The sequence below is a fragment of the Triturus cristatus genome, chromosome 2_2 (assembly GCF_964204655.1).
Source record: "Triturus cristatus chromosome 2_2, aTriCri1.1, whole genome shotgun sequence".
NCBI classification, from domain to species: Eukaryota; Metazoa; Chordata; class Amphibia; order Caudata; family Salamandridae; genus Triturus; species Triturus cristatus.
This window is the reverse complement of record NC_140582.1, coordinates 503578103-503603661: the sequence shown is the minus strand read 5'-3', so window position 1 is coordinate 503603661 and position 25559 is coordinate 503578103. Positions and strand designations below refer to the sequence as shown.

At 43.2% G+C, this 25559-nt stretch overlaps 1 protein-coding gene across 1 annotated transcript in view; it reads right to left on the bottom strand.

Moving 5' to 3' along the window:
• LOC146862426 (uncharacterized) overlaps positions 1 to 25559 on the bottom strand; it is a 312505-nt gene that overhangs the window by 164096 nt on the left and 122850 nt on the right. Inside the window, exons 4-5 of the mRNA XM_085643263.1 lie at positions 13215 to 13281; positions 13023 to 13114 (exon numbers count right to left, since the gene is read on the bottom strand). Of these exons, the coding sequence (XP_085499389.1) occupies positions 13023 to 13114; positions 13215 to 13281 (159 nt within the window). The remainder of the gene's footprint in view (positions 1 to 13022; positions 13115 to 13214; positions 13282 to 25559) is intronic.

Below are 25559 nucleotides of genomic sequence, written 5' to 3'. Positions count from 1 at the left end.
AGAGGTATAGCTTTGTCCAGACACAAGGGAGCACCCAATATAAGTCAAAGAAATACCCTTTCAGGCATAGAGTGATGAATAAATTATGCAAAAAAGAAGCAGAGAACTCTGGGTAGTTCTCAAGTTTAGGTGGAAAGCAGCTCCTGTATGGAGCACTCTCAACACCAGCGGCACTCTAGATCTGCTCACCTCAAATGTCTGTTTTTCTATCAAAATCTTTAAGCATAGGATTAGCACAATGCCATCCACGCCGAGATAGAAAAGGACAAAGTCTTTTGCCATTTGTACAGCAAAGTCTTTAAGCATAGGACTAGCACAGTGCTGTCCTTGCCGAGCTGTAAAATGACAAAAGCCAATTACCACTCCAGGCACAGTATTACAGCTTTGAGTTGGTAAAATACCAATCAAGCCAACCTGAAATGAGTAAAAGCAACCCCTGACACAGTGTTTTGCTCTAATTAGAGCTCTTCAGAGAGGTATAGCTTTGTCCAGACACAAGGGAGCACCCAGTATAAGTCAAAGAAATACCCTTTCAGGCATAGAGTGACGAATAAATTATGCAAAAAAGAAGCAGAGAACTCTGGGTAGTTCTCAAGTTTAGGTGGAAAGCAGCTCCTGTATGGAGCACTCTCAACACCAGCGACACTCTAAATCTGCTCACCTCAAATGTCTGTTTTTCTATCAAAATCTTTAAGCATAGGATTAGCACAGTGCCATCCACGCCGAGATAGAAAAGGACAAAGTCTTTTGCCATTTGTACAGCAAAGTCTTTAAGCATAGGACTAGCACAGTGCTGTCCTTGCCGAGCTGTAAAATGACAAAAGCCAATTACCACTCCAGGCACAGTATTACAGCTTTGAGTTGGTAAAATACCAATCAAGCCAACCTGAAATGAGTAAAAACAACCCCTGACACAGTGTTTCGCTCTAATTAGAGCTCTTCAGAGAGGTATAGCTTTGTCCAGACACAAGGGAGCACCCAGTATAAGTCAAAGAAATACCCTTTCAGGCATAGAGTGACGAATAAATTATGCAAAAAAGAAGCAGAGAACTCTGGGTAGTTCTCAAGTTTAGGTGGAAAGCAGCTCCTGTATGGAGCACTCTCAACACCAGCGACACTCTAGATCTGCTCACCTCAAATGTCTGTTTTTCTATCAAAATCTTTAAGCATAGGATTAGCACAGTGCCATCCACGCCGAGATAGAAAAGGACAAAGTCTTTTGCCATTTGTACAGCAAAGTCTTTAAGCATAGGACTAGCACAGTGCTGTCCTTGCCGAGCTGTAAAATGACAAAAGCCAATTACCACTCCAGGCACAGTATTACAGCTTTGAGTTGGTAAAATACCAATCAAGCCAACCTGAAATGAGTAAAAGCAACCCCTGACACAGTGTTTCGCTCTAATTAGAGCTCTTCAGAGAGGTATAGCTTTGTCCAGACACAAGGGAGCACCCAGTATAAGTCAAAGAAATACCCTTTCTGGCATAGAGTGACGAATAAATTATGCAAAAAAGAAGCAGAGAACTCTGGGTAGTTCTCAAGTTTAGGTGGAAAGCAGCTCCTGTATGGAGCACTCTCAACACCAGCGACACTCTAGATCTGCTCACCTCAAATGTCTGTTTTTCTATCAAAATCTTTAAGCATATGATTAGCACAGTGCCATCCACGCCGAGATAGAAAAGGACAAAGTCTTTTGCCATTTGTACAGCAAAGTCTTTAAGCATAGGACTAGCACAGTGCTGTCCTTGCCGAGCTGTAAAATGACAAAAGCCAATTACCACTCCAGGCACAGTATTACAGCTTTGAGTTGGTAAAATACCAATTAAGCCAACCTGAAATGAGTAAAAGCAACCCCTGACACAGTGTTTCGCTCTAATTAGAGCTCTTCAGAGAGGTATAGCTTTGTCCAGACACAAGGGAGCACCCAGTATAAGTCAAAGAAATACCCTTTCAGGCATAGAGTGACGAATAAATTATGCAAAAAAGAAGCAGAGAACTCTGGGTAGTTCTCAAGTTTAGGTGGAAAGCAGCTCCTGTATGGAGCACTCTCAACACCAGCGACACTCTAGATCTGCTCACCTCAAATGTCTGTTTTTCTATCAAAATCTTTAAGCATAGGATTAGCACAGTGCCATCCACGCCGAGATAGAAAAGGACACAGTCTTTTGCCATTTGTACAGCAAAGTCTTTAAGCATAGGACTAGCACAGTGCTGTCCTTGCCGAGCTGTAAAATGATAAAAGCCAATTACCACTCCAGGCACAGTATTACAGCTTTGAGTTGGTAAAATACCAATCAAGCCAACCTGAAATGAGTAAAATCAACCCCTGACACAGTGTTTCGCTCTAATTATATATAGATATATAGTTTGATGTCATAACTGGGATCCAAACTCATAAGTTAGTCTGTAGTATTCTGCTCATTAACTATGCATGCTACAAATTTAAATGCCAAGGGTAATTTACACATATCCAACCATTTAAAAAAAATCTAAACTGCAAGGAGAGAAACCAAGAGATGTTCATTAAATAACAATCCTTATTAAATATGTATATCAGGTAATCAAACCCTTACCATTTTAGTCATTGGTATTTCCTATTCAAATTAGACATGTCACCATGATAACATAATTCGGTGTCTCTGATATTGTCTCTGATATTGTGCTGTATCATTATCAATGCTTCCAGCCCAATTCCAATAGTTCTGGACATCACTATTATTCTCTAACTACATTACCTTGGTGTGTAAGACAAATGTAGTCCTCACCAATTAATTGCTATCTATGCAGAATCAATTTCGAGTATGTAGTTCCCTGTCTATTTTTAAACCATAAGAGACAGTGTTCAATTTATTGATCCAGAGAGTTTTTCTTGATCTGGCTCAATTGCACATTTCTTCCTCTCTGATGAACTATAATTTGTTCAATATCCAAATATGTAATCATGCCTTTCTCATTTCATCTATGTTTTTATTTTTTTTATTTTATAAGGGTGACAAGTGTGTATTTAACATCACAATTTTTAGCACCTTTTAATGTTCTATGTGTGTTTCCTTTTATTTATGTGTGGTGGATCCTTTATAATGTAGTGCACAATCACAAATGATAAGATAAACATAGTTTTGAAAGTTAGAGTTAATGAATAATTCTATCTTGTACATTTTTTCTCCTGAAACTCCTTCATACCATCCTTCACAGATTTGAAACAACTACAATTACTGCATTTATAGTAGCCTTTTGGAAGGTTAGCTAACCAATCAGTTCCAGATGTGTCTGAGGACTCAGGGTCGCATATATGACTATCATTGAGGCTGAACATGTTTTTTTAATTTGGTGCTCGTTTATATGTCATTAGTGTTTTTGGTGACATATTTTCGAAGATCACAATCTGAATTTCACATCCCAAGGTTTCAATAGGCTTCTAGATGCATAATGATTATTTGCACTATAAGTTGTTATGAAAGGGATCTTAATTTTTTTCCTAATAGTTCTATAAGGGAAATTCTTCTTGCTTTAAGCATGGATTTCTGAGGTGCTTGCATGTGGTAACCCCTCTCAATAAATGGGTTCAAAATAAGAGTTTCCTCTTTCTCATTTTAAATATTGGAGCTACAATTTCTTTTTGCCCTTAGGAAGGGCTAAAAAAGAGTGATCAAAGATTGCGCCTCCTCAGTCATACAATGTGTGCATATCATGAGGCTTTATTGCCATAGGTTGGATTGCTGGTAATTGAATCTGATAGGAAAAATTCATTTAGTTGTAAAATACCAACTGTAACAATTATAACAAGAGAAAAACGTATATTGATATATAAAATATTTCAGATACTGCATTTAGGGCACTCATTAGCGATTAGGGGAAATATTGACTAAGATTTCACGCAACAATGCACAGCAAGTGAAGTTGCTGCACTCTGGTGCATGAAAGGGAGAGAGCAGAACTGCACCATATTTACAAGGATATGGTTCACTTCCGCTCTGTCCTTGCAATGCAGAACTTTCTGCTGTCTAGTACCAATAGAGGTACCCTTGTACCACGATGCATGAGTGCCTCCATGGTGGTCAGAATAGTCTTTTTGCAGGAAAAGATCCCTTCTTAGAGGCTAATTCCTCTGTGTAACTGTGCTGCAGAATGCAGCAATCATGCAAAGAGGAAGTACAGAGAAGAAAAAAATATATTTCTCCTTGTTACGCCAGCCTCTGTTAGGCACACCATTTTAGCACAAACCCATTTTTACTGACTTTAGTCAATAGGGATTTGAGTTGAAATACATGGGTGGATGCATGGGAACACCCATGTGTCAACCATGTAATGCATCCCTGACGTAAGGTAATACAACGCAGCGTATAGAAATGGCTTGCATTGTTTTTACAAAGTCACAGAAATCCATGCAAATCAAGTTTTGTGTGGCCTTGTGAATACCAAAGTAGATTTTGCATCGGTGCTGTGCCAAATAAGTGATGCAACTCTAACACACAATCTTCGTATATCTGGGCCTTGATTTCTAGAAGCATCACCTTCTATGAATAATTCACTATGGGACACTGTGACCATAGTGAAATGTGAGAATGTAATCCTAGTAGGTAGAATTATAAAAAGTTTGAGAACACTACAGGTTTCTCATAAAAAAGATAGCCTTTCAGTTTATTAATTTCTATACAATTTTAGAAGTTGTAAGCCAAAGAAAGGAACTGGATTATCTGAAAATTAACCTATAACCGTATTCAAGCAAGCCAAATATACATTTACAACAAATTTTAAGGTGAGAATAAATGTGTATTGACTTGAGACTCTTTGTGTGATAATTATTGATGTTGAAATCAAAATATACAAGTTGTAGATTATTGTGACAGGCAGTATGAATGGTATTTCCTGGGCAAATGTGAGGATTGTGTGGGCTTCAAACTAGATTGAAATGCTGTTATATACCATATAAACTGAAGATAGATATTTTTAAACGACTGCCAAGAATTATTTATTGCCATCACTACGAAGTCTATGTCTGCTAACTTGTGCAACCATATTAAATGTTTCTATCATAAGTAACTATGATGAGACATTTGATAACTACACTGAGATATTAAACTCTTGAATAAATTATGAAGTCTATGTGAGAGAATGTGCTAATATGTCACTGTCATGAATTTTCCAAATTTTCTGTCATGGGTATCTGTGATGAGACATTTGAGAACTGTACTGACAGGTCAAACTCCAAAATACATTAAAGAAGTTAAAATAAGATATGACATATCTTTAGTGACGAGTCTTTTGAGGACAATTGTTATGTGCAACTGAGACTTTTGAAGATTTTGATATGTGCAAATAATAAATATATCCTTGAGCAAAGCATTCTTTTAAAAATCCTTTTGTATATTTGCAAATTTTCTTGTGAATATGGTTTAATTGATTCTAATATGTTTTTGCCCGTGTTCGTCAAATTTTGGGTAACACTGTCATAGAATAGTTATATCTGTTTCCTTCAGTTGAATACATCCTTGGAAAAGTGGTTTTCAGTTAAACATGTTGGCTATAGTGGTAACTTTACCATACAGCAACAAGGCTTTAAGTCTAAAGGAAACTGTACAACATATTATGATTGTTTAAATGTAAGTGATAACTAATAAAGAAGATTAGGACTGGAAAGCAATGTATCACAATATATGTCTTCCTAATATTTGAACTGCAAAAAAAGTATGTTTGTGTTAACTTTACAATAATATAGACAAATACAGAGATACCTATCTCAATTTGTTGCCTGTAATGGGCTAACTAGATGGATAAAGATATGGAGGGACAGATCTTTTCTTCACTCTGCGTAATTGTTCATATTGATTGCATATTTCTCTTACCACTCTCATCTCCATTGGTTTCTCGCACCTAACACTTTCAAGTTCACGTCCCATGTCTGATAACTACATTTTCTCAGTCTCTCCTCTGTACCATTCTTCATTAACTTCTCCATATCAGCCATGACATAACTTTCTCTCATCCTAATTTTTTCCTGGAGCTATGTCTCTTTTCTAATTTGTGTTGCTTCTGGATCATAAACTATAGAATGCTCTTCCTGTGTCCATATTCATTGGCTTCCTGTGGTTCAGGAAACATAGTTTAAACTCCTGGCTTTAAAACACCAGGGAACCAGGGGTGGCAAAGGCCTTGTTCCGTAGTTGCACAATAAGTCACAACTGAAATCCAGTAAGATGTTCAGGATGTCATAACCCAAATTTAATTGTAGTCCCACAAAAGGAGAACAATCAGAGTGACCGTTCTTCAAATATGGAATGCTGTGTTTAAACCTCCCAAATCCCCTAAATCTAATTAGTTTCCAGTGGCCTCCAGTTCCTGCTTTTTCCAGCCTGACCCAGTAGTTGTCTTTTGACCAAGTGACACCGCCGCTGCCTGAGTTTTCCCACCCGGGTTTTTCCCGCTCACCGTTCTTCCTGCCAACAGTAGCCCCGCCTACCCCAAGACTTGCTTAATGCAGGCCACAGTGAGCGTGCCGCTGGCGCACCAAAGGCATGCCAGAAGCAAGCCCATCTGCACCTGTTCGCACCTGGACCTCGCTCAACACCAAGAACCCCCAGCTCCACAACCATCCAATGCAACACTACAAGCACAGCCTCCTCCGGAGCCAACAAATGCCGCCACTACTCCTTCTCCATCCTCTGCGACCTCAACAACACACACTGGCAAACACGCTGCTAATGCACATCCCCCAGCAACACAGTAGGACCGTTGTCCTGCAACTATTGCGATTTTAACTGTGACCCCTCCAATTCTACACCACCATCCTCAAACAATTGGCGCTCGCCACCACCACGACCCCGCACCAACTGTTCTCCATGCTCCTCAATGTCTGTTCCCTCAGGAAATACTCCACCTAAATCTGGGACCTACTCAACAGCAACACACCAGACCTTCTCTTCCTGAGCGAAACATGGCTCAACCCAGCCTCCAACTCGGACATCGCTGCATCCATCCAGCCCACCTACAAAATCATACACCAGGACCGAACCCGCAAACCAGGCTGAGAACTTGCGATCATATACAAAAACACTACTGACAGCACCACCTACATGGACTCGGACACCAAACTCATGGCACACCTTCACTTCAAAATACGAAAAAACTACAACACCACCCTTAAGGGAACACTTGCCTACCATCCCCGGGGTCCCCGAGTGAAATTGTGCAACCACATTGTGGACTTGATCGCTCCCCTCTCCATCAAATCAACCAACTACATCCACTCTGGGAACCGCAATTTCCACTTGGAAAGCACGGCAGACCCAAACTCCATGGCCCTCCATGACAGCCTCAGCAACCTCAGACTCACCCAGCTTGTCTAAAGACCAACGCACACAGCAGGCCACACCATCGACCATATTTTCTCCTCCAACAACAGGGTCACCATCATCCACACAACCCTACTCACATGGTCTCACCACTACGACGTATATTTCAACATACTCACCCACCAAGCCACCCCTCCAGAAAAACCCAAAGAACCATCAAGAAACTGGGGCAAAATATCCAAAGAAAACTGGATCAAGACCCTACAGGAACACCAACCCAACCACACCAGAAACCTCAATGTCGAAACCAAGCTCTTCAATAAATGGCTCGCCGACCACACCAACTGCACCACTCCCACCAGAAACAAGACCTACAAAAACAACAAACGACCCAGCTGGTACACGAAAGATCTCAGGGAGTTGAAGCGCCACAGCAAACAACTTGAGAGGAAATGGAGACCTGAGAAAAAATACCACGGCAAGATCCGCATAGAAAGCCACCCTCAACCTCTACCACCAACAACTACGAGACGCAAAGATAATGGCCCTAACTCTCAGACTCCAAGTTAGCTCCAACAGCGAGGAACTCTTCACCATCCTCATGGTGTTCTCCAATACTGCATCTGCCAATGACATCATCCCATCTCAAGCACTTTGCAATGACCTCTCAAACTACTTCGAACAGAAGATTGCCAAGATCTACAGCACATTCGAACATTCTGCCCACAGCATACTGATACGAACTCCCCCGACCAGCCAGACACCTTCATCATCACCATACAGCAGCTAAGCAACTGGAAGCCCCTCTCCAATGAAGAAACCACTGCTCTGATGAAGTCCATCCACTCAGGAGCCCCCTCAGACACATGCCCCCTCTTCATATACAACCTTGGAATAGCCATCATCTTCCATGCACTCACCACTATCATCCACAGCTCCATAACCACCTCCACGTCTTGCTGGAAAAATGCAGAAATTAATGCCCTATTGAATAAATCAACAGCGGACCTAAATTTGCTCAGCAGCTAAAGATCCATCTCATCCTGCCTTTTCCAGCTATAGTCATTGAGAAAGTCATCCATACCCAACTCGCAGACCACTTAGAACTCCATCAACTCCTAGACAGCTCTCAATCAGGATTTTGCACCAGCCACAGCACAGAGACAGCCCTCATTGCAGCCAACGATTACATCAGAAGCATCTTGGCCGAGGAGAAACAGATACACTCATCCTCCTCAATCTCTCAGCAGCTTTTGGTATGGTCGTCCACAAGTCAATCATCAGAAGGCTTCAGCACATGGGTATCTTCAGAACAGCCCTCAAGTGGATATCCTCATTCCTCACAGACAGAACTCCCTACACCTCAGAAGTCAAGAAATGTATACGTGGAGTCCCTCTCAGCCCAACACTTCAACATCTACATGACACTCCTCATAGACATTGTCAGAGCCCATGGCATCAACATAGTATCCACTGCTGATGACACACAGCTCAGCCTCTCCCTTACTGACTCAACTAGCACCACCAAAGCAAACTTCTCCAACTGCATGAGCAACGTCGCTGCTTGGATGAAAAACAACTGCCTTCCAGCTCAATACAGACATAACTGAACTCCTTATCTTCAGCCACACCCACTCCCCTGGGATGCCTCTTGGTGGCCGTCCAAACTTGGACTGTGGATCATGCCAAGAACCTCTGCATCATCCTGGACACCATCCTGTGAAATAACCACATCTCCCCACATCTCAACAATCTCCACTGGCTCCCAGTCCAGGAAAGATGTAAGTTCAAGCTACTCACACACAGCTACACAGCTCTCAACAACACCAGTGCAGCTGACCTCAACCACCGCCTCAACTCCTACCAACCCACCAGACACCTTCGACCTGCAGCCCAGGCAAGAACATACCTTCCACGCATCAAGAAGATCAGAAGCAGAGGGCGCTCCTTCTCATACTTCACAGCCAAGATCTGGACCAACCTCCTCAAACACCTCAGAACTGCCCCCTCCCTCATGGACTTCCGAAGGAGTCTCAAGACATGGCTCTTCCAGATGAAACAGTAATGATCTCCTCCTCCTCCCTCAGGCCTGCCATACTCAACACCAGGATACCATCATGGTTGATTAGCCACACTCCACAAATCCACATAGCATAACAATTAGATGTAAAATAATAAATAAAAGGTGTACCAGTTGCATATTCACAGGAAAGTAATTAAAATACTATATAAATGACAGAATGTAATATAGACAGATAGATAGATAGATAGATAGATAGATAGATAGATAGATAGATAGATAGATAGATAGATAGATAGATAGATAGATAGATAGATAGATAGATAGATAGATAGACAGATAGACAGACATGTGGACAAACAGACAGATATGCACAGTAGGCTGGATGGAATGGAGGATGGATGTAAAATATAGAAGCATGTCTCTACTTCCCTCAGACACAGATGCTTTTGAATGATTAAACAGGAAAGAAGTGTATGGCTTGCCCAGATTTAAGTCACTGGCTTATCTGAACCAAATAAACATTTTGCATGTGTTCTTTTATTAGAAGAGCATCTTGTATTTGTTACATATTACTTGAAGCCATTATAACGGACACAGATTTTATTTTCCTATGTTTCGGAAGTGGAGGTTACTGAGGCTGGTGGGGGAGTGGGGCAGGATTCCAGATTTTTTTTTTAATCAATGGGTTTGGAAACAGTGCTTTTGAGTATGAAGGGTGGTGGGGGAGGCTGCAGGATGACAGGTATGTTTTATGCGCATCTGGCGACGGGATGGGTATTGTTAATGATGTTAGATGAGGATGCACGAAAATAAATATATGAGCAAAATGGCAGAGAGTTGTGTGGGCACAAGATCAGGAATCTTTTTAAAGTAAGCAAGGGGGAGTAGATCTGAAGGGGTTGAGGTCATTAAGTGCATGGCTCCCTTTTGGCTTTGCTAAACCTGCATAACTGATCAATTTCTACCTGAACAACCTCAACGACCACAACAACTCATCCCTACTAGAAAACCTTGCCACCATCTGACTCAAACAACTGGTCACAACACCAACCCACTCAGCAGGACACATGCTCCACCTTGTCTACTCCGCAAGCAAAAACATCCCCGTCAGCCACACCTCTGAACCACACTGGAAGAGCCACCACTGAGCCCGCTTCTCCTTCACCAAACCCACCGTACGCCACCACACCCACCACGATCCTCGCAGAAGCTGGAACATGGTCGCCGAAGACCAGATCAAAACTTCCCTCAGTAAAACCCCACCACTGACATCCACGGATACCAACACCTCAGCACGCAAACTCCACCGCTGGATCTCCGACTGCGCCATCACACTGGCTCCACTCAGGAAACCTTCAGGCAAACAGACCTCCAAGAAAGCCAGATGTTCTCCCCCACCCTCCAAGAGGCCAGGAGCACCTGCAGATGGCTCGAGAAAAAATGGAGGAGCAGCAAGATCATGGCAGACCATGCAGCCGTCACCGTACACCACCAGATCATCAGAACAACAAAGAAAGCAGCCATCCAGGAACACATCAACGCCAACACACACAACAGCTGTGGTCAAAGAATTTACCAAACCAAGCACAGAAACAAAAGACATTTCCCCCTCTCAAGACCTCTGGGACAACCTCGCCACTTTCTTCCACCGCAAGATCTACAAAAGCTTTGCAACTCAAGACCCACCCATCCCACCCACAACCACCGCACCCAATGGCTCCAGACCCCAGCAGACTTGCCCAACTGGACCACCCTCACCTCTGACGACACCCTCAGGATCTTGAAGAGCATCCTCTCCAGAGCCCCCTCAGATCATACCTGACCTCACCACATGGTCAACTGAAATGGCACCTCCATTGCACCCAAACTCTTCCATACCATCAACTGCTCCATCGAGTCTGCCACCTTCCTGGAAGATTGGAAGCACACAGAGATGAATCCCCTGCTGAAGAATCCTCTGCTGACCCGATGGACCTCAAAAACTACAGACCCATCTCTCTGCTCCCCTTATCAGTCAAAGTCATCGAGAAAGCCATCAACGCCCAACTCTCTCAGCTCATCGAAACAAACCACATCCTGGACCTCTCCCAATCAGGCTTCTGAAGCAGCCACAGCACCGAGACTGCTCTCATTGCTGCTACAGTTGTCATCCGCACCCTCCTCGACTTTAGCGAAACTGCTGCCCTCATCCTCCTGGACATCTCTGCTGCCTTTGACACCATCTCCCACCCCACCCTCTGTGCAAGACTTTACGATGCTGGCATCCACGACAAAGCCCTAGAATGCATCCACTGCATCCACTGCTTCCCCACAGGCCAAACACAGAGAGTCAGACTTTCACCATTCAACTCAGAACCCACAGAGATCAGTTGCGGAGTGCCTCAGGGATCCTCCCTGAGTCCCACCCTCTTCAAAATGTACATGGCGTGCTTGCAGCCATCGTCAGAAGCTACAGGCTCAACATCGTCTCCTACGCCAACGACACCCAATTGATTCTCTTCCACATAGACGAACCCACTGCCGCCTAGAGCAAATTTCACAATGGGATGAAGGCAGTCACCACTTGGATAAAGGGCAGCTGCCTCAAGCTTAACTCAGACAAGACTGAAGTCCTCATCCTGGCCTCCACCTCCTCTACCTGGGACGACTCCTGGTGGCCTGCATTGCTCGGAACCCCCCACACCCACGGACCACACGCAAAATCAATGCCCTTTCGTCCTCCTGCTTCCACACGCTCCACCTGTATTGTAACATCTCAAGTGGATGGTCACCGAGTTCAGGAAAACAGTCACCCATGCGCTCGTCAGCAGCAGACTCAACTACGGCAACCCATTCTAGGCAGGCACCACTCAGTAACTCCAGAAGAAACTGCAGAACATCCAGAACACCTTTGCCAGACTCATTCAGAACATCCCACGCTGCAGCCACATCACTGGCCACCTGAGAGACCTCCACTGGCTACCTATCAACAAAAGAATTACCTTCTAGCTCCTCATGCATGCCTACAAAGCCCTCCACAATGCTGGACATGCATACCTCAACCTCCGCCTTTCCTTCTACACTCCCACTAGACACCTCCGCTCCGTCCAATTGGCCCCGGCCACCATCCCACCAATCCACAAGACCACGGCTGGAGAAAGATCCTTCTCCTACCTCACTGCGAAGCGCTAGAACTCCCTGCCTCTGCACCTCAGGCAATCACCATCGCTGCCGCAATTCAGGAAGGACCTCAAGACATGACTCTTCAAATGAACAACAGATCCACTCCCCCCCACTTAGTACCTTTAGACCCTCACAGGTGAGTAGTCGTGCTTTATAAGAAACCTGATTGATTGATTCTTGAAGGAGATCAGCAAAACCGGGGAAGAGAATTTGAGGGGAATACATAAAGCAAACTTGTAGATGGGTGGCTGTTAACAACAAAGAGTTTTCATACTTGTGATTCCAGGTGGCATCATAGTCACCTCAAGCTTCACTCTTATTGTCTACCTCATTTCATTTGGGACCTGCGGTGGAAAACAACCCTGATATTAATGGTTACCTGTCTATAATTCTTCATGATCTTTCTTAATTATGGTCATTAGGGGAGTTTCTAGTGGTACATGTTTCTTAATCTGTCACAATGCCCATCGTGATTGAAACTGAGAGAACCACAAGCCACAGTCTTATACACCACGTCAGTGCTACAAGTAGTGTATGCAAACTCTACCTGATGAATGTAGCTCTTGCGTCCCATCTCTGTCTTCTTCTTTTGTTCCTCTTCAGCTGTAGAGTTTATCATACGGTCAATAGCTTTGCAATCTGTGGTATCCAACAGAAAACATGCAAGTTAATGTACAATATACAACAAATAATACAGTTCTGGAAGAAAAGGCTAGGCTTATTAAGATAATATATTTACCCTTTTCACTGGCAATTTTCATCCAAGCTTGAGCTGCTATACGTGTGTTTGAATCACTGAATATATGCTGCAATAAAATTAACAAAGAGGACAAAAAGTAAAATTTAACAATTCTCATCTGAAGCAATTAGCTTTCACTGAGTGTATTGTATGAAGCATTAGTCATTTAACACATTGCATACAAGTGAAAAAGGCTTTCAGGTAACATTCACCAATCTTATAATACATACCATGGCATATTAATTTTCTGGTACAAACAGTGCCCTCACCCTGCTAGTTGCAAATGTCTTAAGAGAAGAACTATGTGTACCCAGAGCACTTCCAATATTTCACGTATCAGTCCTAATGAACGTAAGACAGGATATTGGTGTGGTACTACACTTCTGAAGGTCTTTTAATCCCCAAAAATTGGAATGCCTATATGGCATAGTCACTGGTGAAATAAATTCCATGAAATAATCACTACATGAAAAGTATTCAAAAACTAGAACAATCTTAAATACTCTCCTGACTGGTTCATCTTTTTGTTGTAACGTTATTGGAGGTGAGTTTGGAGAGTCAGTTTGTCAGACATTGTGTCTTTTCACAACCTCCCTGTTTTAAGTGCCAAGTGAAAGACCAGAATCAGATTCTAGGACTTATGGAGTATGTATGACAGAGGAGAGCTGGCTCAAGTAACATCCTGGGGGGTCAGCAAAAGAATATGGGCTGGATCTGGCAGAATGAAAATCACCACAGGAGCGACTGTAGTGTACTTGATAAGGAATGATGTCTAACATCACGAAGGAGTAGCTATCATCCTGTGCCAGGGGACAAAGAAATGTGCTAATTGAGTGGAAGCCAGTCAACATCAGACACAATATAGCCAGGTTAAAAGGCAGACACATCAACACCACCATCACCAGTGCTATGCTCCTACAAATTACAAAGAGGAAACAGTCAAGGACATACTCTACCAAAAGATGCATGCTGAGCAGAACCAAAACATGATAATTGTGATTGGGGACTAAACTGCTAAAGTAGGAAATGACAACACAAACTATGACAGAGCAAGGGGAAAGGAAGGTTATGGAACAATGAATGACAATTGAGAGAGGCTGTTGGATATTTGCACCATACATTATCTGGTCATAGGAGGTACTCTCTCCCCCGCTGTGATTTTCACAAATTAACTTGGTGCTTACTCTATGGCAGGCACAGACACCAGACTGATGACCTGATAATAATCAGCCACTGGAGATGCTCACTGCAAGATGTCAGAGTGAGGAGGGGAGTGGACGACAGCAGTGATCATAATCTAGTGAAGATGAAGTTTAGAAAAACAAACACAAAACATCAGGACGACAACACATCCATGTGGCAAAATTATAGGATTGCAAGACAGAGAAGGCATTTGTCTTAAACATCAAAAATAGGTTCCAACTCCTGGCAGATACAATAGATCAGTCTGAGCCAGCTGCAGACACAATCAACAAGAAATTGGAACAGATCTCTTCAATATATGTGAAAAGTAGTCAAACCTGTCTGGGGACCAAGCCAAGGAAAGGAAAGAATGGATTTACCAAGATACATTGAAAGCTGTTGAAGACAGGAGGGCAGCAAAAAAGAAATGAATGGAGGCTATATCTGAGAAGCTGCAGAAGTACAAGCAACAGTACATAGAAGCAAACAGAGCAGTCAAAAGAATGACAAGAGCAGACAAACAGATTCATATGGATAATCTTGCCATCCAAGCAGAGGAGGAAGCCAGCAGAGGAGAATGGAGGAAACTCTTCAAGATCATGAGGATAGTAAGTAGTAAATCTCGTATAATATACAACACCCCTTGGGCAAACACGGCAGACTACTCACAACAGAGAAAGAGCAGGAAGACCAGAGGGCCAAGCACTTCAAAGAAGTCTTCAGCAGACCAGTACCAACAAGCAAAACAGACACGCAAGAAACAGAGGCATACTTGGATGTGAATACTGCCCCACCACAGAAAGAAGAAATCATCACTGCCATCTGATCTCGCAAGAATAGAAAAGCTTGTAGCCAAAACAACCTGAATGCAAAAATGTTCAAAACACACCCTGAAAGATTAGCCAAGACCTTCTGTCCACACTTTACATCAATTTGGGAGGAAAGGAAAGTACAAGATGACTGGAACTAAGGGCATCATTGTCTAGATTCCAAAGATGGGAGCATTAACCAACTGTAACTACTTGCGTGGATTCACCCATCAGTCAATCCTGAGTAAAATCCTGGCAAAAATCATTATACTGCACATTTCTGATGCAGAGGACGAGCAGTCAAGGAAATAAATGGCTGGATTCTGCAAGGGCAAAGGATGTGTTTATTAGATCGTTACACAACATCATAGAGCAGTGCACAGAGTGACAGAGAGAATACATCAACTTAATTGATTTTGAGAAAGCCTTTGACAGTATCCACCACTACAGCTTCTGGAGTCTATGGTACAGTGCAGCAGATAGTACTCATCAAGAGAGACTACGATAATTTTACCTGCAAGGTGGGAGATAGAGAATAAAGCTTTGAAGTCAAGAGCTGTGTGAGAAAGGCATGCATGACATCAGCTTAGCTCTGTAACCTTCTCATCGAGTGGGCGATGCAACACACAGGACCTATTCTTGTTCTATCACACACACCAGCAATGTAGAAAAAGACGTTTCGCCTCATCATCTGTGCACAGCAATTGAGCCTGAAGATCAACACGAAGAAATCAGAACTCTTGCCACTCAACATCCCAAAGCCTTAACCAATCAACGTAGATGGAGAGGACCTAGCCATGACTGAAGAGTTCACCAGCATAGGCCATACTATAAAAACATGGTGGAGGGGAGAGCAGATTAAACAAGGCCAGGAATGCCTTCAGGATGCTGAATAATGTGTGGAGGTCACCTCAGTACAGTGCCAACACTGAGGCTTTTGCAGAGAAGCATTCTGTCCACACTCTTGTATGGATCAGAAAGCTGGCGAATGACAAAAAGCGAGATCACCAAACTGTCAGCCTTCCACACCAGTAACCTGAGAAGAATCTTGCACAGTTTCTGGTCGTAAACAATTGTCAACTAGGAACTGCTCACAAGATTCAAGCAAGAGACCATGAACCCCGTCATTGTGAGAAAAAGATGGCGATGCATGGGACACACTATCAGAAGAGAATAAGATTCATTCACAAGAAGGCCTCCCCACTGGACCCCAGAAGGTATATGGAAGAGAGGCAGTCCAAAGAACACCTACCTGCAGGCGAACTATGGAAACAGAAATGAAGACCCTGAACCACAGCTGGGGCAGTGTACAGAAACTTGCCCAAGACAGACCGAAGTGGAGGTCCTTTGTTGCTTGCCTACGTGCCCATCAGTGTAACGAGCAATCAGTAAGAAAGTAAGTATAACCTTCCTGAGATATATAAGCCGTAGCCAGGAAAGAGCAATAGTTACTTGAGATAACTATGACTGCTGAATTTCTATGGTTTTGTGTGTGTAAAATCTGAACCTAACTATAACGACTTTGTAACCTTTGTTTTTTTTCAATACATTTAAAAGTTTTTTTTTTTAAATTCTATTTCCTAACTATAACCTTCCTGTAACCTTTGTATTTTTCAGTAAATTTCTACGGTTTTCCAATGCTATTTCCTAACTATAACTTACCTGTAACCTTGGCTGTATGCGTGTCTGATTGGGTGTTCGAGTAGTTTTCTGGGTCTCAGAGTGGGTGTGTCAGTGGCTGTATGGGTGTGTGAGTAGATGGTTGTGTGATTGTGTGGGTGTGTAAGTGTGTGTGTGTGAGTGTGTGGTGGGTATGTAATTGGGTGTGTGGTTTTGTGAGTAGGTGTATGTCTGGCTGTATAAGTATGTATGTGGGTGTGTGAGTGACTGTGTGTGTCTGTGAGTGGATGTGTGAGTGGTTCTCTGGGTCCGTAAGTGGGTGTGTGAGCAGCTGTATGGGTGTGACAATGGGTGAGTAAGTGGTTTCTGGGTCTCTGACTAGGTGTGTGAATGGCTGTATGGATGTCTGAGTGGGTGTGTGAGTGGTTTTGAGGGTCTCTGACCGGGTGTGTGAGTGGCTGTATAGGTGTCTAAGTGGTTTTGAGGGTGTGTGAGTTGGTGCCTGAGTGGATGTGTGAGTCTGATAGTGGATGTATGAGTGACTGTGTGGGTCTGCGAGTGGGTGAGTGAGTGGCTGTATGGGTCTATGAATGGATGTGTGAGTGCCTATATGGGTATATGAATGGGTGTATGAGTAGTAGTGTGTGATATAATGGAGTGCGTAAGCAGGACTGTGAGTGGGTGTATTGCGCATCAGGGGTACCATACAGTTATCTATATTGCACCCATTGATCAGGACACCTCTACTCTGACCCCTTCTTTTACATTTCACTTCAATTTTGAGGCCCCGGGTCCGTATCCCGATAGATAAAATGGTGGCCGCAACTTTTCTGTCAGGTTGCAGCAAGCCAATCATGGCATTTCTATTGGCGCATGGATACGTGGATCCTCCGCAGTGGATCTGTGATGGATCTGCGTCCCTAGATAACTATATTTCTTTTTTGTTTAATAGCTCCAAAACTACTGAATGGATTTACACCAAATTACAAAAAGGGCTCTTTCTACACCAAAACTGTTCGTAGCCAGAAAAGCTCTTTGACTATGGTAACTGGGTCCTAACTATACCTACTGGCGTTCATCAGTAGGCAAGATATATATATTGGGCCCGATTCACAGAACTAACTTAAGACAAAATCCTAAACTTACTACCATTTTGGTATTCACAGAAGACACTTACTCATTTTGGTATTCACAGAAGGCACTTACTCATTTCGGACAGAAGTTAGTTTGCAACCTTCCCAGGCATTCGCTTCATCGTCTTATCCTGAAGAGATCCCACCATTCTCATAGGGATCGAAACGTCGTCGACCTACGTCTCTAAACTCTAATATTTATACTCTGTATCCTGTAAATTGAGTATGAGACTTGTAACCTACTGTGACTTTATATATTTTATATATTGTCATCTCTTGCCTACACTGTAAAGTCACCTTTTTAAGTCACTTGCCTGTGGTAAGGAAATCGTCTGATTTCCTTTTTACCTACTCACGGTTTGCTCACTTACCTTTGTGTATATTAATTTCTTGCCTTTTCTCCTTATTATTATTAAAATTGTATTTATCCCTTTAGCGTAGTTTCTAGATAATTCCAGTTTTTGATTGTAAAAATTGTGATACCATATCTATTTCTCTTGTATGGGACCGTTGTTGTTATAAAATGTGGACAGTGTATGCAACCATGTCTGGCAGTGGGGAAAACTTCGGGTATGTAACTTTTAGGTGCATGGCTATCACGGGTGGAAGGCTACTTTACAGAGCATGAATATTGATGAAGATGATGGTTGCATGTTGTGTGTAGTGTCAGATATGTGTACATAGCAAAAGGTTTTCAAAAAAGCTCTCGAAGCAGAAGAGGAGTCTCTCATCAAACCCTGTTGAGAAGGACTAAAATGGGTAGGGTCCTCCAACTGTTACAATGGGAAATGTTATGAACCAATCAAATGCTTTTCTTTAAGGTCACATGGCAATCGCGCACCGAGCGCGCAAGGAGGCCGCACCCGACGTGACTTTGAAAAAATATATTTACCATAATGTAAGTTTATTACAATTCGAAATATATAAATGTTTAAAATATTTTAGATTATCGCTTGTTCTCATATACACTTTAAACTTATTTAGATATAGATTTGAGACAAAAAATATGAGGGAATGGCGTACCCGGCATGACACCATACATCTATGACGTAACACAGGGCCAGGCAGCGTGCACTCGTTGCATACGCAACGCGCAGTGGGCGCGACCCCATACGTACATGACGTAACGTGCAGCTTGGTACTGCGTACCCATCGCATACCAAAGTAGCAGCTGGTTCGACCACATACGCAAATGATGTTACGCGGGACACGGTGCCACGAACCCGTCGGATACGAAATGCGCATCATTTACAAGTTTAGCAATATGGCGGATAGGATTCGCGTGCTGATGGAGCTGGGTACACTACCGGTATGGGACTCCAGCTTTCTCAACAACAACAAAAAAAGATATACATACTGTTTTTTGAAGATATAAAACATTACATAATTTTTAAAATTAATTAAAAAAAGGATAATAGAGTTCCGAAATATTACACACAAAAAATAGAAAAAATATAGGTTTTATAAATATTAAAATATGAAATTAACATTTTAAACACCTTCGAAATTCACAGAAAAAAACATAGGTTTCAGGGACGTTATAGTTAGTTGGACATTTGACTCATATAAAACCAGATAAATTCGCCCGTTATAGTTAGTTGCGCTAACTATAACTCGCGCGCCCGCAATGCACTGGTGATGACGTCGCATATTACATCACTCATGAGATGGTCAGTGACATCACTGATGACACCACTGATGACATCTCAAATGACATCACTGATGACATCACTGATGACATCATCCACATGATAATCTGATGCACATACTGATGGCCTAATATAAACTTTGATACACGCACTCTAAAATACAAACTACTATTTTTGAAACCATACACACAACAATGCTGGATACTACATACGATCCACTATTTCCTAGGTCTACACTCACATCCACTCACTTATACATGCAGTTACTCATCAATACAGTACTATAATGTTCACTCATACACCTATACATACAGTCATACTCCGCCACTCATGCATAGAGTTACTCACACACCTAGTCAGTCATGCAAAGAGTCAATCACATACCCATTTACTCATGTATACAGTTATACACACCAACTGCGTTATTTACACACACACCACATCACTTATTTATGCAGATACTAACACATATTTACTGTCTTATAAAATCACTGATACAAGCAGACACTCATTTATACACCCACTCTTCAAATAACGTACTCACGTATAGTCATTTATATACTCCAACACTCACATATACTGCCTTAAAACATATGTAGTTACTCACACATATACCACTGAGACATTCATTCACTCACCAACACACCCATACACACACTAACTCACCCATACAGCCCTTCCCAGATGCACTTTTGAATCCATGCAACCACTGAATCCCCCACTCAGACATCTATGCACAGAGTCACACACCCCCCACCCACCCACACAGACACTCAGGCACTCATACAGATACTCAGACAACAAATCAATAACCCATATAGACACTCATGTAGCTACTCACCAACCCATGCAGCCGCTTATACACCAAGTGAGAGACTAATACAGACTTTCACACAGTTTAGTCACTAACCCATGCATTCAGTAAGACACGTTCAATCACTCATTTATACAGTCAGTCACGCACCTACTAAATAATCCATTCAGGCACTTGTAAATCCATTAATTCTTCAATACACCTTGGCATAGATATATATGAAAAATATTTAAACTTTACAGAATCACACATTAACTGGATGATATTATCAGTGATATCATCAGTGATGTCATTTGAGATGTCATCAGTGATGTCATCAGTGATGTCACTGACCATCTCATGAGTGATGTAATATGTGACGTCATCACCAGTGCATTGCGGGGGCGCGAGTTATACTTAGCTCAACTAACTATAACTGGCGAATTTCTCTGGTTTTATATGAGTCAAATGTCCAACTAACAGTAACGTCCCTGAATTTCAAAGGTTTTTTAAATGCTAATTCCTAACTATAACGTCTGTAAAACCTATGGCGTTTTCAGTGAATATATATACCTACTGTAGGTAGTTAGTTATATATTTTTTTTATTTTTTTTTATTGTATTTTAAATCACAAAAATACAAACAAAAATACAAAAGAATAAAGATGCAGATCACATAGACCAAAACCAGTTTTGAAACGCAAAATGTCGATACAAGGTATAGTGGCGAGCGGGGGGAGGGGGAAAAGCATGAATGACACCACTGCAGGAGAATTTAGTTGCACGTAGGACATTATACAATAATGAGCATTGTAGACAGATGTACATAAATCACGTGACAGTGCCAAATTATCTGCAAGTATACACTAGGGCATGAAACATAAAATAATGACAACAATACTCCTTTCACCGTCTTGCTCTTCTTCAGACGTTTGCTGGGCCAGGCGATATTGGGCAAACAGACCCCAAAAGCTTTTCGGGTGTTTACAAGGCGGGAGCATTTCATTATAAACATCTGTTTGGGTGTTAGAGTAGATCATATCCCCTTCCCATTCTGCAACAGTAGGTACAGGATCCCTCATCCATCGCAGCGCCGGTCTACGCTTAGCTAACAGGAGGCCCATCGCTGCGAGTTTACGCACATTGTTCCGGAGATGCTTGGTGTACCCAAGAAGCACCAGCAAGGGATCCAGAGCAAGGGTGAGCCCAATTATGTCATTTAACATCTGAAAAATCACCCCAATAGGCCTCCATCTGAGGGCATTGCCAGGCCAGATGAAAGAACCAAGCCCCCGGCATATCACAGCACTCACAGTTATCAGAATCCCGTAAGCCATATCTAAAGAGGCGTAGTGGAGAATAATAAAAAAATATAAAATGTGCCAACCTATGACGACAATTTATGGAAATCTTATGAGTGACTTTGCAGCAATAGGACCATACTTCATCCGTGATTGGGACGCCTATATCCGCCTGCCAGGCCTGCCTTACCTTACTGAGAGTGGAAGTCTTAGTGGCTAAGGCCGAGGCATAAAGTCTAGAAATCAGCTTACCAGGAGTTTGTGAGCGGAAGGGTGTAGTCAGGGGTGGGTTGACTATTGGCTCTAGGAGCTCATCCCCAAGTACAGCTTGCATAGCATGCCGACTTCTAAAGAAATGGAATTTCATCAGTGCCGATTGTGAATTGTCATCACCAGCCACCTCTTCCCATGTGCCCACCCGCCCGTGTTTGAACAGATCTCCAACTGTATTTTTTTGCAAACTGTGTAGGGAGTCTAGGGTGTCCCTCTCCGAGCTGAGCACAAACCATTGGCACCAGTCCACCCGCAACCGAGGCAAATACAATTGTGCACCATTGTACATTCTAAGAAGTGCATTCCACGCATGAACAAGTCAAGTATACCGCAACGTCTTGTGGGTGCCTGTGTTAAAAAGCGACGCAATGTGTACGGGGCAGCAGCGACCTTTTCTATCTGGAGGTGAGGCAAATTATGTGGGTCATACAGCCAGCTGTATGCGTGAGAGGCCTGTGCGACCCTGTAATAAAGTTCAAGATTCAGGGCACCCAATCCCCCAGCCGTGCATGGGAGCATGAGAGTATCCAAGGTGAGTCTAGAGGACTTACCCGCCCATGCAAGCTTAGTCATCAGAGACCGAATTTCTCGAAACAGGTGCTGGGGCACCACTATAAGAATATTTACAAAAAGAAAGAGCAGGCGAGGGAGCACTACTATCTTCATTAATGAGACCCTATCGGCCAAGGACAGTGGGAGCCAGATCCATCTATCTATATCATCCCCGAGCTTATCAATCACCCTACCGGAATTAGCCTTAATTACCACATCTGAGTGCACTTGGATGCCCAGGTAATGCACCGGGTCGGACGTCCATTGTAGTAGGAAGTCAAGCGGGAACTGCGCCGTGGCCGAAGTCAATGGGAATATTAAGGGCTTATCCCAGTTAATCTTAAAGCCAGACAGTCCCCCGAAGCGCAGCACCTCATGTATAACTGGAGCTAGATGGTCCTTGGGATCGCAAACATACAAGAGTGTATCATCAGCATAGGCTGAAGTGATTAGATTGTAGTTAGGAAACCGAAACCCTATATGACCGTGATACTTGCGTAACGCCTGTAGCAGGGATTCAGCAGCCACTGCATATAATAACGGGGATAAAGGGCACCCCTGTCGGGTGCCTCTGGAGATTTGAAATGGGACTGAGACCGCCTCACCCGTACGAACTTGAGCCATTGGCGAGTTATATAGCACCGAGATCAATTGTAGAAAGACCTCACCGACTCCTATTCGACGCAACACCGCATGCATGAACTTCCATTCGATCGAATCGAAGGCCTTTTCGGCATCCAAAAAGACCGCCGTCGCCTTAATCTCTGGCCGAACATGTTGCAGGGCACCAAACACCATACGGAGATTATACGAGAGCGTAAGTCCTGGTATGAAACCAGCTTGCTCAGGACCGATCAGTTGAGGAAGAAGCGGGGATAGACGATTAGCTAGAATTTTCACGTAGATTTTGGTGTCTACGTTGAGTAGTGAGAGCGGGCGATAAGAAGGGCACCTATGGGGGGTCCTTACCCGGTTTCAACAGAGTGATAATCAGCACTTCACGCATGGAAGAAGGCCTTATCCCATCCGCAGCTATCTTGTGAAATAAAGTTATTAGATGCAGGATTAGAAGATCACTAAAATCCTTATAGAAGGTGACCGTGAGACCATCCAGCCCGGGGGCACTGCCCTTCCGCATCGAGCACAGATCAAGCCAAACCTCCGAAGCCTCAATGGGACGCATCAAGAATTCACGTTGCCAATTCTGTAGCCATGGAAGTTGAATATATTCTAGGTAGTGTGCTATGTCATCGTCACTGGAGGAAAGCATGGAGCAATAAAGCTCCTGTTAATAGGAGTAAAACTTTTTGTTGATTTTGGTTTGTTCCGTCAGGACTGTACCCTCATTGTCTATCAATTCAGTAATGCACCCAGAGTCCGTACGGCGGCGAACCAATGCTGCCAACACCTATCCTGGCCGGTCAGCTTCTCCTTAAAGTCTTGCTGAAGCATACTTGCCCATATGCTTGACCTCATTGTCAGCCTCCTTATGAAAGTCAGCCAACATAGCTTTGAGTCGCTCGCGCAAATCGGGGTAATTTCTAAGGAACAGTTGGGCCTCCAGATCTGACAGAGGGGTCTCCAGCAGAGCAAGACGACCTCGAATGGACGGAGAACACCCACATGTTTGCTAATGGCAACACCTCTTGAACGCCTCCCAACTCAGAAATCGCGTCGCGCAACTTGGAAGTAAAGACTGAATCCAGTAATGAATAAGGGGGAAAGCGCCACAAAAAAGGGGGAGGGGAATGCGGGGGCACCAAAATTATTAACGCAATAGGCGAATGGTCCGAGAAAGAACGGGCCAGGATCGAGCAGTCCTGAACTTTCGGTAACAAAGTCTGTGAAATGAACCGATAGTCTATGCGCGTATGTGTATCATGCTGGGCCAAATAGTGTGTAACCGCCACGCATGCGAGATCTCAACACATCAGCCAGTTGTAGCTGCAAGGTGATATCAATTATTGCCTTCGCTGAGGCGGATAAGGGGCGAGAGGGTCCCTTCGAGCGGTAGAGAGACGTGTCCAGTATACAATTAAAATCTCCCCCCCCCCCGGAATACCGATAGGGATTGGCAATCCTTGAGTAATGAAAAAAGGGACTGATAGAACACGGGATCGTCACAGTTCGGGCAATAGGAATTTACAATAAAAAATTCCCACTCAGGACTATAACACCTAGACACAACGTGCCCGATTCACAGAACTAACTTAAGACAAAATCCTAAACTTACTACCATTTTGGTATTCACAAAAGGCACTTACTCATTTTGGTATTCACAGAAGACACTTACTCATTTCGGTATTCACAGAAGTTAGGAGTCCTAAATTTAGGACTCCTAAATGCCTTCTGTGAATACCGAAAGCCTTAAAATTAGGATTTTTCTCAGTTTAGTGGTAGTATAGTTAGGACTCCTAACTTTAGGACTCCTAAACTGAGAAAAATCCTAATTTTAAGACTTTCGGTATTCACAGAAGGCATTTAGGAGTCCTAAAGTTAGGACTCCTAACTTCTGTGAATACGAAGTGAGTAAGTGTCTTCTGTGAATACCAAAATGAGTAAGTGCCTTCTGTGAATACGGAAATGGTAGTAAGTTTAGGATTTTGTCTTAAATTAGTTCTGTGAATTGGGCCCATTATATCTACCCACCAGGTCCGTTTCACATTGTTCCAGCTTGAGGCCCGCTTGGGGTTGAGCCATGTCAGCACACCTCTAGAATGGGAAGTAAAGCAAGCGGCGTGACAGGCACCAGCTAACCTGCTACCTGTGAGTAGTGCGGACACAGGTAGAAGAAGCGTGCCCAATGCAAATACACAATACCGCAGCCATCACACCCAACCACCCGGCCCACCAACCATCATGACAATATACATGTGCCCCAAAACATTGTAAAACCACTACGATGAGTACATCAAATTAGCAACCCATGTGTGATAATTGCACACCCCTTCAGTCATTGTCATCAAGTCCTCCAGCACCACCAGCTGCAGCAGGAGTGTCATTCTGCCCTGTCCCACACAAGCCAGCTATTTCC